The sequence below is a fragment of the Ailuropoda melanoleuca genome, chromosome 13 (assembly GCF_002007445.2).
Source record: "Ailuropoda melanoleuca isolate Jingjing chromosome 13, ASM200744v2, whole genome shotgun sequence".
NCBI lineage: Eukaryota > Metazoa > Chordata > Mammalia > Carnivora > Ursidae > Ailuropoda > Ailuropoda melanoleuca.
Genome location: NC_048230.1, coordinates 68,319,949 through 68,337,763, shown reverse-complemented (window position 1 = coordinate 68,337,763; position 17,815 = coordinate 68,319,949). Strand labels below are relative to the sequence as shown.

Here is a 17,815-nt window from a genome sequence, read left to right as displayed (position 1 = left end):
TCAGAAGGGGGAATGAAACATGAGAGACTATGGACTACGAGAAACAAACTGAGGGCCTCAGAGGGGAGGGGAGTGGGGGAATGGGGTAGGCTGGTGATGGGTAGTAAGAAGGGCACGTATTGCATGGTGCACTGGGTGTTATATCCAACTAATGAATCATTGAACTTTACATCAGAAACCGGGGATGTACTGTATGGTGGCTAACATAATATAATAAAAAATCATAAAAAAAAAAAAGAACCATCAGTAGAATTACCACATAATGCAGTAATCTCACTTCTGGGTATACATCCACAAGAATTCAAAGTAGGACCATGAAGAGACATTTGCACACTACAGCACTGCAGCATTATTCACAATAGGCAAGATGTGAAAGCAATCCAAATGTCCATCAAAATGGATAAAGCAAATATGGTGTATACATATAATGGGAAATTATGCAGCCTTAAAAAAGTGAAATCCTGTCACATACCACAACATGGATGAACCTTAAGGACATTATGCTAAGCAAGATAAGTCACAAAAGGACAAATACTATATGATTCCACTCATATGTAGTATCCAAAATAGCCTAAATCATAGAAACAGAAAGTAGAAATGTGGCTGCCAGGGGTGGGATGGAGTGAATTAGTGTTTAAGATTTTATTTATTTATTTTTGCGGTTTTAAGAGAGAGAGAGAGAGCGCACATGAGTGGGGAGGGGAAGGGGCAGAGGGAGAAGCAGACTCCCCGCTGAGCAGGGAGCCTGATGTGGGACTTGATCCCAGGACCCTGGGATCATGACCTGAGCTGAAGGCAGATGCTTAACCAACTGAGCCAACTAGGCGCCCCTGAATTAGTGTTTAATGGGTACAGAATTTTAGTTTACAAGATGAAAAAGTTCTAGAGATCGTACAACAATGTGAATATACTTTACACTACTAAACTACAGAATTAAAAATGGTTAACATAGTAAATTTAATGCTATGTGTTTTTTAACAACTTTAAAAATAATTAATTAATTAATATTATATATCTAAAAAAAAAAACCACTGATGGATGTTAAAAGTAGTGAGCAGAAGTATGCTGAGAAACAGGATATCTGCATAGACTGTAAGTATCTTCTCACAAGGTACTTATTAATTACAAAGGGGAAAATAGTAACTTTATAGTAGGGAAACCCGACAGACACCAATTTAATAATCAAGTGATCAAAGTTAACCTCACCAATAACATGACATATTGGCATCATATATCCCCTGTAATTATACACTGAGAAGGGAACATCACTTTTGCCAAAAATGTATAACCTAATTATAAGAAAATATTAGACAAACTCAAATTGAAGAACTAAAAAAAGGACATTAGTGGAAAAAAGACTGGTAAAACTGGACTAAGTTACATAGATTAGTTAATAGTATTGTATCAATGTTGATTTCTTAGTTACAATAATTGCACTATGGTTACAGAAGATATTAACATTAGAGAAAGCTAGGCGAAGGGTATATGGGATCCCTACTATTTTTACAACTTCTCTGCAAGTGTCATTTATTTCAAAATTTTAAAAAATATTTTTATTGTTTTTATTTTTTAAGATTTATTTGTTTATTTTTTTATTTGAGAGAGAGAGAGAGAGCAGCGTGAGTGAGAACACGAGTAGGGGGCAGAGGGAGATGGAGAAGCAGGGAGTCCCAAATGGGGCTCGATCCCAGGACTCCAGGATCACGACCTAAGCCAAAGGCAGACTCTTAACCTACTGAGCCACCCAGGCAGCCCTAAAAAATGTTTTTAAAGTAGACTCATCAAAGTATGACAGAACTTCAAAACGTTATTTAGGAAAGACAGAGATTAGAATACAATGTCCCTAGCTTTTAGAAAATGGTAACAGGATTATAGCATTGGACATTACCTTAGAGATCATCTGATACTATCACTTAACCAATGAAGAATTATTTTATGCCATGCCCTTAACATACAGTCTTCCAACCATTGCCTGAATATTTCCAGGAACAGGAAATTTACTATGTCAAAATGCAGCCCACACATTCCATGACTCCACAATTCTAATTAACACAAAGTTCTTCTCCATTCGGAGCTAAACCTGCCTCCTTGTCAGACATATACCCGAGGAAAACCAGACTTTTCCAACCAGGGGTCCTCAAAGCGGGAAAATGTGCGAATATGACAAAATGTCCAGTTTATTTACAGTGGCTAAAATTACACCTTGTCAGCATGAGATAAACCACCCTAAGTTATTTACATGGATGATGTGCTATAATGCTGTCCCAGAACCTAATACGGTACTTGGTATATATTGGGTATTCAAGAAATGTTTATTGATTCAAAGAATGACATACAAGTCTGAGAGTCACATGATGAGTACCCCCTCCACCACCTATGTACATACAAAAACAAATGACTTAGAACTCTATGATAAATTCCTTTAAAATTTTCCAATGCACAAAAGCAACAGAACATACCCCAACTCTGAAAAGAAATAGCTGCATGACTACATAAAGTAGAATGCCTCCTCTGTACAAACATATTCTTTATTCATTCAACATATATTTAGCACCTACTCTGTGCCAGGGTGAGTGAGAAGCCCAGGAAGTACAGGCACAAACAAAACATGTCCTCAGAAGGGCAAGGCTCACACACTAGTTAGAGGGAATTACACTATTTTAAATCATTTTAGTATATTATATTTATGTAAATAAATTATATAACACATTTTTACATCAAAAATATTTTAATTGCATCAAATATAAAAAAGAAGTTAGTGGCTACAGAAGGAATTCATATAAATTGGTAAGAAAAATAAATTCCCAGAGATAAATTGAGAAATGATACAAGCATATGATTTTTACAAACTGGAATGTAACTGATAAACATAGAAAAATGTTTAGCCCTGACAGATAAACAAAGAAATACAAAGCAAAGCAAGGTAACATTTTCTACCCAGTTAGTTTAAATTTTTTTAAAACACCCAATTCAGAGGGGTAATAATGAAAGACTAGTTATATATACATTACTGGTGGCACTGTAAATTACAACAACCTTATGGAGAGAGAAACTGCTCATACTCACTGACCCAGGGTATACCCTCCTAGTAATTTATCTTAAATAATTAAAATTTTTAAAAACTATGTATCAAGAAAATAGTAACTATATTAAAGCCTATAATGACAAAAAAAATTGGAAATAATTTTAATATCAAACAAAGCCTAAGTAAATAGAATAACACGTAGCCATTAAAAAATTTAATTATGCAATCTACCTAACATGAATAATGTCTGCTCTAATAAGTGAAAAGACACCAGAAAATAAAATTCTGTGGATATTTGTTAAGGTATCTAAGGAAAAAATTAGTACACACACACGCACATAAGGACTGGAAAAAAACCAGCAGATGTTTTCACGTTTGAGGTCATGGGTGATTTTTATTTCCTTTATTACTAAATTATTTGTATAATTAACAAAAATCAGGAGAAAAAACCCTCAAGGAGGGTCCAAGGTAATGAATCATGTGGTTAATGGTAAACTAAGGCCTCAAATAATTGTTCCTTGGATTTTGTGTTCATAAAAAGAAAAAAAAAAAGAAGAAAGGAAGAAACATTTCTCACCCCGAATAAAAGCGGCACAATGTGGCTACAAAAAGAAAACTGAAGTTAACTCTGAGATGAATATCTGGAAACATTCCCAACAGTAAAAATCATCAGACTGTAGCATGGTATCCTAGGCTAAGTTCCACTGCTGGGGTATTTAGAAGCAACGCCCTAGACACCATACTGTAGGAATCAGCCCTGAGCTGGCACCACAGAGACCCAGAAGTGGTCTCATGAGGTTTTTCCATCACACAATTTGTTTGGCTAATCTATAAATATATGACATTTGCAAATAAACACTAAGGTTTTCATACCAAGTAAAGGAACAACAAACCTTACCTGGAAAGTACCAGACAGAGCCCTGCCCCACTGTCCCTGTGTAGAAGACACAGGTACCAATCGGCTGCATACTGGAACCCACTGGGAAATGTTAATCCGGTTCCTCTAGAGAAAGAAAAAAATATCTGTCAAGAATTAGATCCAACTTCACATATAGAAGTTTAGAAATCCTGCCAGAATAGAGTACATGAAAAGAGAACTTCCAGGGCGCCTAGGCAGTTGATTCAGTCAAGCGTCTGCTTCGGCTCAGGTCATGATCTCAGGGTCCTGGGATCGAGCCCCGTGCCAGGTTCCCTGCTCAGCAGAGTCTGCTTCTCCCTCTCCCTCTGCCCCTCTCTCTGCTCATGCTCTCTCTCTCTCTCAAATAAATAAACAAAATCTTTAAAAAAAAGAAAGAAAGAAAGAAAGAAAGAAAGAAAGAAAGAAAGAAAGAAAGAAAGAAAGAAAAGAGAACTTCCAAAATAGGACCAGGACCAAACATACCCATGCTCACCTCTCTAAGGATAAGATGTACCCCTGCCTATTACTGATCTATGAACCAAAACAACTCTAGTAATGGCTGACTCAAGCAGGAGGACATGGGTTCCCTCTCAGGAAAGTAACAAAGTAACCAGACTTCAGGCATTTTACAATTAGATTATCATTTAAATAAGAGTTTGCAATGCCTTTTCATAAACACTGACTTGTCTGATCTTCACAGAATCCCTTTATAGTAAGCAGTGTGGGATCACTATCATCCTCAAAAAGATGAAGAAACTAGGGCTGAAATGTTTAGGGTGGGAAAACACAGTAAGGTAATTTGATTTCCAAAACAAAAGAGGGAGATTAAATGGCTGTTAGAGTTATGATTGAAGTTCAGTTTTCCCCTCCGGTATTAACTGACCTCAGAAAGGCCTCCGCCAAAGTAAAAGACTAAGCTGGGGAAAGGAGAGCTCCATTTTGTAAATGAGAAGCCTGCTTTATTTTACGAACCTGAATTACATTCCACCGTATAAATGGCATTCATGTACACAGTACTGGAGATCTCTATTCTAGGAACCAATTCTGGGGGGTCCAAGGGTTTCTTTCTACTTGACCTATAGAGTTTATAGGGCCACAGTGAGGACTGGATACACAAATTGTTTAAAAACACTTTGCCAGGGGCACCTGGGTGGCTCAGTAGGTTAAGCACTGGACTCTTGATTTCGGCTCAGGTCATGATCTCAGGGTCATGAGATCAAGCCCCACTTCAGACGCCATGCTGAGCATGGAACCTGCTTAAGATTCTCTCCCTCTCCCTCTGCCCCCCACCTCCGCTCGTGCACACACACATGTGCACACTCTCTCTAAAAGATAAATAAATAAAAATTAATTAAAATAAAAAATAAAGTGAAACAAACAAATAAAAAAAAACGGATAAACTACAGTACTAGGAGCCAAAGATCTGGATTCTAGTTTAAACTCAGCAATTCTAATAGATCTTTACAAATAATTTAACCTCTACAATGCACAGATTCCTCATAGCAATTATTAGTAATATTTATGAGTACTTGCTATGTGTTGGGCACTTTTCTAGGTACTTCACATATATAAACTCATTTAAAGCTCACAATCACCACCCAGTGACCTAAGAATATTGCTATTACCTCATTTATATGGATAAAGAAACTGAAGTATGAACAGGATAAGTAATTTCTCAAGGTCACATAGTTAATATAATGACAGGGTTAAGATTTGAACCCAGGCCACTCAACTCCAGAATCCATGCTCATTTATGGGATGAAAGGGTAAAGGGAGTACCCCCAAACTCTCTCCTAACACTCTATGATCCAGTCTTGAAACAATTAAAACATAGTATAGTACTGTGGAAAGAGCAATGTACTTGGACTCAAAAAGCACTGATTTGACTCTTGACTCCACTGTTGAGATACAAGCCCTTGTTGCCTCTTCTATAAAATAAAGGAAAATCCCTACTTCTCAGGATTTAAGAAAAATCAGCAAATGTACCTTGAAGCATGTCCAAATAATAAGTTGAATCTGAATCTCCATTTCCTCATGAGTAGGCAGGAAGAGATAAGAGTGATGTGGAGAAAGGTGTAGGAATTTTAAACCTAGAAATGCTTTCTCAAGTGTCTCACAGTTTTAAAACCATGTAACTGGGGAGCCTGGGTGGCTCAGTTGTTAAGCATCTGCCTTCGGCTCAGGGCGTGATCCCAGCATTCTGGGATCGAGCCCCACATCAGGCTCCTCTGCTAGGAGCCTGCTTCTTCCTCTCCCACTCCCCCTGCTTGTGTTCCCTCTCTGGCTGGCTGTCTCTCTGTCAAATAAATAAATAAAATCTTAAAAAAAAATAAAAATAAAAAATAAAATAGAACTGCGTAACTATTTTTAATAGACCACTCACAACACCTTATGTTTTAAATGAAAAGTAAAGCTTCAAAATATTTTATTCCAGCTGAGATTTGATCTGTCGGGATAATATTCAAATAAGAGACAGTTACTGGCTTTTTGTTTACTAACACTGAACCATTTTCCAGAATCATTCAACATTAGATGTTCCTTTCTTGAATATGTAAACATGGGATAAGATGAAATTTCTGCAGATTCAAGCCCAAAGCAGGGGGAAAAAAGTAAAGGGAAATTACAAGTAGGAACAATACAAACTTTTGAAAGATTTTCTGAAGAATTTCATCACATTTTCTCCCCATGTCAACAAAATTTTTCTCTGTAATTTTGGTTCTACCTGGTTTTATGCCAATACTTTAAATCAGTTCTTATTAGAAGAAAGAAGCAATCAGCTCTGTTCTTTCCTTCTCCAATCCTACAACAACAATTCTTGTCCAAACCCTTAATTGAAACTAAGGTGCAGCAGAAAGGGTACTTGAATCCCAAGACGGTTATTAAATAGTTGTGTGACCCTGAAGGAGTTACTCAACATTTTGGACCTCCATTTTCCTTTATGTAAAGTGGGAATAATAAAAGCTACCTCACAGGAGTGTTTCAGGGATCATCTGTAAAAGCACCTCAAGAACACTAAAACACACACAAAAGCATCATTTTTAAATTGTTACTGAATTATGTACACAAGCTTCTCTTTTCACAGCAAACTGTCATAGCAGCAAGAACCATTTTCTTAAAATATTGTTTTGAACCTGGTATTCCCTTTCTCAAAAGCTTGCAGTGCCTCCAAGTGCCCTTTTAGTCAAACTTAAACATCTGATCTTTACCAACTGGACCCCTCTAGACTCAACTTTATACTTACATACCCTGTCTTATAGTCTCCATTCAGCAGTTCTAAAACCCGGCGCAGATTCCCTGGTTTGGGAATTACTGCTCCTCTCCACACAAGCTAATTCCCTTCTGGTCAGTTCCTCTGGGATTCTCTTCTTCCCTCTTAGCCAACCCATGAGCTCATTAGCTTCAAGAAGTCGCCCCAGACTCCAGGTACTGATTCTACTGACTCTATTTGGTCCATTTTCCTCTGCACCTCTCCCAGTACTTCATTTATAAATATAAATCTGTGGAAGTACTTCTCTCCCTCTTACAGATACTGACATATCAGGCCTATAACAATTAGCAAATCTCAACTCCCAAGTTTAGGAAAACATTTCTAGCCATTTCCAAAGGTTAAAATTACTGCTTTAACTTAGGATGTTATATACACCATAACTAAATGGGAACTGGTTTTATTGTCTTTTTGCCTCATCAACACTTCAAAGACAAGTTTCATGTTTTTATTTCCTGTGAGTATTATAAATTGCAGATGATTTTACATTTGTATTTCAAAATACTCTGAACAGACCAATTTTTCAACTATACTTGAATCAATCCACTGACCAGCCTATTGCTGCATGTGGTTTTTAAGGTACATAGTATTTTCCTCGGCTTACTCATGAGCTGGAAAAGGCTTTACAGGGAGTACATTCTCCTACTCCCCATAGTTTTGTTATAAAGTGAAACAAATACCGAGTTAGTAAATACTGAACCATTGCTCCTAGGGTAAATACAGGCTTAGGTTCCTGCAAGCCTCTGGTCACATTTTCATAAACCAATCAATACATAACCTTGTGTGTTTCTGTTTAAAGACATCTTATTTTATTATATATGTATATATATGCATATATAGTTGATTCATTAACACTGAACTCATGGCCAATAGCACGTAACTCACTTCTGAACAAAACTTACCTAACACATAAATTTTCTCTGTAAGGAACACCACAGCCTTCTTGCACTTAACAACACTAGATAGCACTAGATGGCACTAACATTAGGGGGCCATATTAAACAGGGAAATCACCAACAAAGCACAAAAATGCAAAAAAACATGACATTAAATAGAACATGGAAAGGATACTTGTTCACAGTATAAGAGCTAAAATAATAAGTTAAGAGTATCTATCTCAGCTAGGAACTTGGATGTTGCAGCTCAAATTTTTCACTCCTCTGCACATATCCATAAATGACCCCAAAAGTGCCATAAGTATTGATTTTGGAATTACAAATAAATTTTAACAGGTATAATGAATTCAAAAATACAGAATCTGTGAATAATGAAGATCGACCACAGTCACCAAATCTACTCTGCAAATGTCCACTGGATCCTGTACTCTGAATACCATGGATGCTAATTCAGTTCCATAATCCGAAAGATAAACACCACCTTACTTACAAAGTGGCATGCTACAAAAGGATACTTACACAGAGAGGAGCAGAGAATGTTCATAATTACTGAATACTCTGCCTCCTCCCACTTTGTTAGGAGTGTCCAATCTAAGCTTTAAAAGACTGATTAAATCCAGGGAAGAGTTAAGCAAATCAGTAAATATATTAAGACTGAGCAAATAAGCATATATATCAATTATTACAAATATTAAGGGTTTCTGTTAGAGAAAGGCGTTAACAAATATGAAAAGGCAGAAGGGTACAATAAACCCTGTGGTACTAGGATGGATTTAGAGTAATTGGTACGGAGTTTTAATATGTATAATAAATATAGAAATAGATGTGTGTTTATGTATATGTACACACTTACATATACTTCTTATTCCTGTCTTGATAGGTCCTGGAGGCAATGACTACATCTAGCATCCAGGTCTGGTTTCTAAAAAGCAATATTCACTAAAAAGAACTAGTCTTCTCTGGAGAAAAGTTACTGAATGGAGTTGATGCTCCTTAAAGCCTTATTTGCAAAGAACTAGCATTATTTGATCTGTTAGTAGTTCTTTGGAAGACTTCATTTGCAAAGCTGTCCTGGAACTCATCCAATATGAAAAACCGTTTCCCCAGCAGCACTGATTGAAAACAAATAGAGACAATTGTTTAACTTCATGGCTGCCTGAGGCAGTGGATAATACTTGGGGAAAACAATAGGCTAATAAAAAAAGTTTAAAAGGAAAAGCAAGAGAATGAGCTGTTCATAAGGGCTTTGAAAAGGTCTGATATATTCCTGGGAAGGCCATGCATATGCACAGAGCTATGTCCAAGAACAGGAAAGACTTGAGACCTCTGGTTGACCTTCAGACTCTGCACAAGCAGTAAGTGAAGTTTAAGACAGAGATGTTAAATGACTGGCAGAATGCTGATGGTGTGCCCCAACATGTGCACAGAGTCCCTCAGAAAAAAACAGGAGACTTACTGGGTCCAAGTATTTAAGGACATCTCCAATCATTATCTAACCACTAAGTTAACTAAGCACACAATAAAGAATAAAGTCTTTATTTATTTATTAATTCAGAAAGGTCACTAAATAGAAAATAGTAACAAACTCTGGGAAAGAACAGATCTGATTTCCAAAGTTGCCACATACATATTATTTAAAATGTCCAGTTTTTAACAACAACAAAAAAGATATGAAACATGTAAAGAAACAAAAAAGCATGGTCCATACACAGAGGGGGAAAAATTGATAGAAACTGTCCCTGAAGAAAGAAAGTAAAGAAACTGTCCCTGAGGAAGTTCAGATGTTAGACAAACTAGACAAAGACTTTGAACCTGCTATTTTAAATTTTTAATATCTAAAGGAAACCATGTGTAAGAAACTATAGCAGGGTATAAGAATGCTATCTCACCAAACAATATCAACAGAGAGATTATTTTTTTAAAAAATAGAAATTCTTGGGGCACCTGGGTGGCTCAGTCACTTAAGCAACTGCCTTCAGCTCTGGTCATGATCCCAGGGTCCTGGGATGGAGCCCCAAGTCAGGCTCTCTGCTCAGCAGGAAGCCTGCTTCTCCCTCTCCCTCTGCCTGCCGTCCCCCCTGCTTGTGCATTCTCTCTCTCTCTGTCAAATAAAATAAATAAATAAATAAATAATAGAAATTCTCGTGTTGAAAAGAATAAATAAAATGAACATTTCACTAGAGGGGTTAAACAGCAAATCTGAAGAAGAGAAAATCAGCGACCATGAAAATAGGCCAACTGAGATTATCCAGACTAAGGAACAGAAAGAAAAAAGAATGAAAAAACTTTCACAGAGCCTCAGAGAGCTATGGGACACCATCAAATGTACCAAGATATATATAATGGGAGTCTCAGAAGGACAAGAGAGAAATACAGGGACAGAAAAAATATTTGAAGAAATATTGGCAGAAAACATCCCAAATTTGATGAAAAACATCAATCTAGAAATCCAAGAAGCTCAACTAACTCAAGTAGCATAAATTCAGAGAGATCTATAAATGGACATATCATAATCAAACTGCTAAAAGACAGAGACAGAGAATCTCGAAAGAAGGAAAAGAAGCTATTCAACATGTATAACAGATCCTTGATAACATTAACAGCTATTTCTTCTCAGAAACCATAGAAGATATAAGGAACTGGGATGAAAATTAAGACTTTCTAGATAAACAAAAACTAAGAAAATCTGTCAACAGCAGACCTGCTCTAGAGCAAATACTAAAGGGGAAACTTCAGGCTGAAATGAGACCTCGGATACTATAGTAACTCAAATCCACATGAAGAAATAAAGTATACTGATAAAGGTAACTACTTAGATTAAAAAAAAAATACAGCATGAATATTTTTTGTTTATAATTATTTTTTATTTCCATTTTTATTTTTAATTTAAAAGGCAACTGCATAAAGAATAATTGTAAATCTATGCTGATGGGCACATGATGCATAAATATGTAATCTGATGGCACTAATGGCATGAGGGACTCAGGAAGGAAGGGAGCTAAATGGAATCAAAGTTTTAACGTATTATTGAAATCAAGTTGATATTAATTCAAACTAGATTGTTATAAATCAAGACATTAATTGTAATCCCCACAGCAAACACAAAGAAAATAACAAAAAACTACAGTAAAACCTTAAACCAGATACAAAAATTAACTCAAAATGGATCAAAGACCTAAACATAAGACCTAAAACTAAGATGCTCTTAAAAGAAAACATAAGTGATGACATTGGATTTGGCAATGATTTCTTGTATATGACACCAAAGCCCAGGCAACAGGAGAAAAAATAGTTAAGTCGGACTTCATCAAAATTAAAAACTTTTGTGCATCAAAGAATACTATCAACAAGGTAAAAAGGCAATCCACGGAATGGGAGAGAGTATTTGCAAATCATATATCTGATAAGGGACTGAATCCAGAATATATTAAAAAGAAAAAAACTGGGATGCCTAGGTGGCTCAGTTGGTTAAGTGATCAAGTCATGATCCCAGGGTCCCGGGATCAAGCCCCACATCAGGGTCCTTGCTCAGGAAGCCTGCTTCTCCCTCTGCCTGCTGCTCCCCCTGCTTGTGCTGACAAATAAATAAAATCTTAAAAAACAAAAACAAAACTCCTACAACTCAACAACCACAAAAAACTCAATTAAAAAGTGGGCAAAGGACTCACATAGACATTTGTCCAAAGACATATAAATGGCCAGCTTCCATATAAAATATGCTCCACATCCATTAGAGAAATGCAAATCAAAGCTACAATGAGACATCATCTCACACCCATTAAGATGGCCACTAAGGGGGTGCCTGGGTGGCTCCGCTGGTTAAGTGTCCAACTCTCAATTTTCGATCACGTCATGATCTCAAGGTTGTGAGATGGAGCTCCCCCACCAGGCTCTGCACCGGGCACGGAGCCTGCTTAAGATCTTTCCCTCCCTCTTCCTCTGCCCTCCTCTCCCAATCTGCTCCTGCACACTCTCACTCTTAAAAAAAAAAAAAAAAAGAGAGAGAGATGGTCACTATGAAAGGAAGAAAGGAAGAAAAGATGAAAAAATAACAAGCATTAGCAAAGACGTGGAGAAACTGGAGCCCTTATGCTTTCCTGGCGGGAATGTAAACACCGCAGCCACTGTGAAAAATAAAATGGCAAGTGCTCAAAAAATTAAACATAGAATTACCATATGATCCAGTAATTTTACTTCTGCATACATACCCAAAAGAAGTGAAAAAAAGGCCTTGAACAGATATACGTACACCCATGTTCATGGCAGCACTATTTCATAACAGCCAAAAGACAGAAGCAACCTAAGTGTCTGTCCTCAGATGAATGGGTAAACAAAATGTGGTATATACATACAATAGAATATTATTCAGCCTTAAAAAGGAAGAAAATTCTGACACATGCTACAACATAGAAGAACCCTGAAGACATTATGCTAAGTAAAATACGCTAGTCACAAAAGGATAAATACCATGTGATTCCACTAATAAGAAGTACCTAGAGTAGTCAAAATCATAAAGACAGAAAGAATGGTGGTTGCCTGGGGCTAAGCAGAGGGGGGCATGGTGATTTATTGCTTAATAGGTAGAATTTCAGTTCTGCAAGATAAAAAGAGTTCTGTGATCCATGGTTGTGACGGCAGGACAACAATGTAAATGTATTTAATTTAATGCTACAGAACTGTATAGTTACAAATGATTAAAATGGTACATTTTATGTGTATTTTACTACAATTTAAAAAAAAAACAAACACAATCACAGAGGGGCACCTGGTTAACCCAGTCAGTTAAGTGTCCAACTCTTGGTTTTGGCTCAGCTCGTGACCTCAGGGTTGTGAGATGGAGCCCTCCATCCAGCTCTGCACTCAGTGAGGAGTCTGAATTTCTCTCTCCCTCTGCTCCTCCCCCCCGCAACACACACACATACTCTCTCTCAAATAAATAAATAAATCTTAAAAAAAAAAAAAAAGTACAGAGTGCCTTTCTGCAATTTCTACTACTGTCAAACTAAAGCAAAAACGATCACCAATGCCCAGGACAGCTCATAAAACCATAAACAAGCCCCACTACACTGCTCAAATGTCCAGTTCCTCCACCGGAGCTTCCTCCTGCTTCCTAAACCCATTGTTGGAGAAGGGAAAAAAAGAGGAAAAACTAAGGGGAAACTAATGAGAATGTTTTAGGAATACTACTTCTCTGGGGTTCAAATTTCTTATCTTAAAATGGAGAATACAATAGGGCCTACCTTTTCAAAGGGCTATTGTCAGGATTAAGTAAATTCATATAAAGTATTTAAGAGTGCTTACCACATGGTAAATGCCCTATAAACTTTTTTTTTTTTTTTTAGGGTGGGGGAGAGAGAGTGTGTGTGCATGCACAGGGGTGGGAGGGGGTGGAGGGAGAGTGAAAGTGAGAATCTCAGGCAGACTCCCCGCTGAGCGCAGAGCCCTATGTGGGGCTCAATCTCAGGACCCTGAGATCATGACCTGAGCTGGAATCAAGAGTTCAGCAGTTAACCCACTGAGCCACCCAGGCACCCTGATAAATGCCCTAAAAATGTTGGCTATCCATATTCTTGCCCAAGAAATCTCAACATCTTATTCCAACTACAACCTCTATCTCAGTTTGCTTACTCTCTCCTGAATACCAGCTGTCAAGCTACTTAAAAACAACAACAATAACAACAAAACACCACCTGCAGCTGGATATGTTCAGTGAAGGACACAGCTATATTAACTCAGTCATCCAAGGCAGACCTGGGACTCACTGTTAGATATCCCTCTCCCTCATCCTCAACATGTAACCCTTCACCAAGCCCTGTAGATGGTTTCCTCAGTACCTGTTGAAATCATCCCTTCCTCTTTAACCACACTTCCCCTCTTACTACAGGCCTTCCTCACTTCTTCCAGGATTACTTGAGTAGCTTCTGACTGGCCTTCAGGACTTGGAACCTCAGCCTCTGACTGATCCATCCACAACTGCTATAGGGATCTATTAAAGCAAAAATCTAATAGTGAGTATGAGAGTTTATGATGATGAGTTTCTTTCTTTTTTTTAAACTTTTTTACACTTTCAAGATAAAATTTTTAAATTTCAATTAAAAAAGGAGAGAAGAGAGGCACCTGGCTGGCTCAGTTGGTAGAACATTCAACTCCTGAGCTCCGGGTCATGAGTTCAAGAGCCACACTGGGTGTAGAGCTTATTTAAAAAAAAATAAAAGTAAAAAGACCACGGCTTTAAAAAATAAATAAATAAAAATTTTAAAAATAAAAATAAAAAATGAGAGAAGAAACTAAAGCGTTCCCTGATCAGTGGTGGTTGCAGGGCGAGATCAATAGGAGAAAAGGACTGCAAAAGAGCACAAAGAAACGTTGGGGAGTGAGAAACATGTTCATTATTTTTATTGTGGTGACAGCTTTTCAAGTGTATATCTATGTTAACAGTTATCAAATTGTATAATTAAATAAGTCCAACTTATTGTATGTCAATTATTCTTTAACTTTAAAAATTTAAATAACAAAAGAATAAATGTATCAAAAAACCTTTAAAAACAAACTTTTTTGCCCTAAAAACAGAAGCTTTAACATAGATCCCATCTACAGCATGATAGATGATGCCAAGCAATATATATACATCACTATCACAGACTACCTGCCTCTCTCCAGCACAAGTCACACAAGGTCAGGGAGTGCATAACCTTGTCCTAGAACCCAGTCTCCAGGGCTAGGCGCAAACTGGGGACTACAAGAAACCAGCCTGGACACTGGGCTGCTATCAGTTCACATTAGGTTGCACACCATTCAAACCTCCTCAGTGTGCATTTGCAGCTTACCCATGATGCATCTCCTCCCTTAGCCCATTGGAAAGACTCAGGATCTCACCCTATAGAAGTACCTTAGTGGTTAACATTACAGGCACAAGCACAACTTGAGAATGAAGATCGGGTTGTTTTCAACTTGAAAATTATGAATGAATGAATAAATGAATGAATGAATGAATGAACGAACGAGAGAGAGAGAGAGAGAGAGAGAGAAAGAAAGAAAAGAAAGAAAGAAAAGAAAGAAAGAAAGAAAGAAAGAAAGAAAGAAAGAAAGAAAGAAAGAAAGAAAAAGAAAGAGGAGGGAGGGAGGGAGATACTTGGGAAAAAACCTATTAAAAATAAATCTTCCCTTGCTTAAAATATTTCAAAGGCTCCCCTCTGTCTCCGGATAAACCTCTAATCCTAATCATGAAACACAAGGCCCTGACTCCTCTCCTGCCATTTCCCCGTAAGTGTCCCCGAGTCAAGCTAAACAGATTCATGTACAGTTCTTGGTTGTACGACATTAGTAGCATAAACTAATGCTTCTCTTCTATGCTCTCTCTCCCATTCCCTACATAATGTTCTCATTTAGTTCAGGTATCTCTCCCCAATGAATGCTTATCCTCAAGCTGGGTTAGGTGTGTCTCTACTCTGCGCCTGTAGTACCTGGTACAGACTTCTATCACAGCATTTCAAGTATTGTATTAGTAGTTCTCTTTTCTGTCTCTATTAGATTATAAACTTGAGAGAAAAGTGTATGTTTTTCATCCTCAGTCCCTTGGACAGTTCTTAGAATGCAGTAAACTCTCAAAACAGTTGCTAAACTAAAAGGAAGGGAAGAAAAGCACTTAAATGTTATCTGTATCAGTTGACTTTCTGATCAATCCTATCAAACCTACTGTTAAGAAAATCTGAGGCTCAGAGAAATTAGAAGACTTGCTCAAGGGTACACTCATAGTAAGTAATGGAGCCAAGCTTTCAACCAAGGCTCTTCAGACTCCTAGACAGGTAGATTTCCTGTATTTGTGAATTCCTCAGCATCTAACCCAAATGCCTCCTCAATAAATAATCAATAAATATCTGCTGCTTTCATGTTTACTGCCACTTTCAACCAGTCCTAGGGGAGACTCCATTGCTTTGTCACACAGCACACTGCCTCATATAAGAGGCCTTTACGATCAGTATAAAGGGAAAGTGATTTTAAAACCTAAAAAAGTAAAAATGACTTTATCTAAACTTGGTTTTTATCTAAAAAGATGTACAGAAAGGAATAAATAGAAAAAACTCTGACTAACAGGAGGCAGTTAGGTTTCAATGGATGCTACCACCTAAGAATAAACCTGAAACAGTCCACACACTCAGGGACAAGAATATTTAATATTATCTGGGCAGCCACTAACTTCCAAGACAAATCAAGGTGTTCGTTCATTTTGGATGTATAGCCCAGTAAACTTTTCATCTTTTTCCTGACATACCCATCTTAAAAACTAAATAAGGACATCCTAGTTGCCATTTCCAACACCAGTTCTCAAATCTGAATCAATTTCTGCCCTGGCATCAACAACTACTTCACCAAATGAATCTTTCTGTAAATTAAATGAGCTATTATTCTTCAAACACTGGGCAGCAATAGAGAGAACTGCACTTTGCTAGGCTGACAAGAAATACAAGAGGTAAAACTGTAGTCCTTGTAAACCATATATAAAAAGATTAGAAACGTTAAGTGTAAATAACAAGTCACAGAATAGCCAGAGGCAGGAAGGGAAAGTTGTCTGCTCTGAAAAACAACGTCCTTGACCCAATTTTTGAAAGATTCACAAAATTATAAACCCTCCCATCCTTCAATGATTAGTAACTAAGCTCTGTATCCTCCTAACCTTTTTCTGCTGTCACTTTCTTTCTCCTTGAATTCCCAGATGTCAGAGTATGCTACAAGGTAAGGACGAATCAAAAGTGCAGTAGTTTCCCATAAGGGTGCTAAGAAGTCTAGTAATTCTTCCTTCCTTACTTCACTAATTCCTTCAATAAATATTTCTTGAACACCTATGATGTGCCATACAATGTGCTAGGCAAAGTCAAAACGACAGATATGAGCCCCGTTTTCGTGCAGCTTTCAACCTGACAACCTGTAATAGTATTCCACTTAACCGTGCAGTTACGAATCGTCTTACTGATCTCGGAAACAAACACAGAGAACCTCAGAAACCGAAGGGACTGCAGATTAACCTCGTTTTTCCCATCGGGACACCGAGGCCCGAAAGTGACTCGTCCAAGGTCACCCTGGGCATCAGTGACAGAACAGAAACTAGAACCCAGGTCTCCCGACACTCCAATCAGTGCCCCCAGGTGCTGCCTCTGCTTGCGGGAAAGCGGTCGCATGAGGTGACTAAGAAAAAGCAAACTTCGCCAAATTTAGGTCCGATGTCACTCTCTCTCTCCTCCAAAGAGGGAGAAGCCACGGCCAAACAGAGGGTAGGGGTAACCAGGACGCTGCCTCAGTTTCCCCGCAGAGAGGCGGCCGCGTAGCCTCTCAGCCGCACAAGTTCCCCTCCTGCACTTTCCTCCAGTTTCTCCCGCCCTGCCCTCTCCGACTCCAACCCTGGGGCCCAGCGGACGACCACAGCAAATTACTCCTTCACTCACAAGGACTCGCACCAGCAACGCCATGTTCCTCTACAACCATTTCCGGGTAAAGGGTGGCCTTCCGGAGCCCCGCGGCCCCCACCCCTTGCCTGTGTTGTCCTTTCGCCGGCGGGTGCCCGGCAACGGCGGCGCAGGCGTACAGAGGCCGCCGCGCTCACGAGCGCGCGCTTTTCTCTGCCGAGCGTGAGGCTGCGTGTCCCCGGCGCGCGCTTCCCGTTCTCTCCAGTCTTTCCCCCGCGACACGTCACAGAGGCTCAGGTCCCCTCCTCAGCACCTGTCCTCCTTGACCAG

At 38.4% G+C, this 17,815-nt stretch overlaps 1 protein-coding gene across 2 annotated transcripts in view; it reads right to left on the bottom strand.

Annotated features, from left to right (window-relative positions):
• The window catches only part of LOC100483670 (ubiquinol-cytochrome-c reductase complex assembly factor 1), a 93,512-nt gene extending 75,768 nt beyond the window's left edge, over positions 1-17,744 (bottom strand). Inside the window, exons 1-2 of one of the 2 annotated variants that reach the window (XM_019796602.2) lie at positions 17,525-17,744; positions 3,924-4,028 (exon numbers count right to left, since the gene is read on the bottom strand). In XM_019796602.2, the coding sequence (XP_019652161.1) occupies positions 3,924-4,028; positions 17,525-17,548 (129 nt within the window). In that variant the 5' untranslated portion in view covers positions 17,549-17,744. The remainder of the gene's footprint in view (positions 1-3,923; positions 4,029-17,524) is intronic. The other variant, XM_002916405.4, reaches the window with a different exon arrangement.
• Positions 17,745-17,815: the final 71 nt, after the last annotated feature.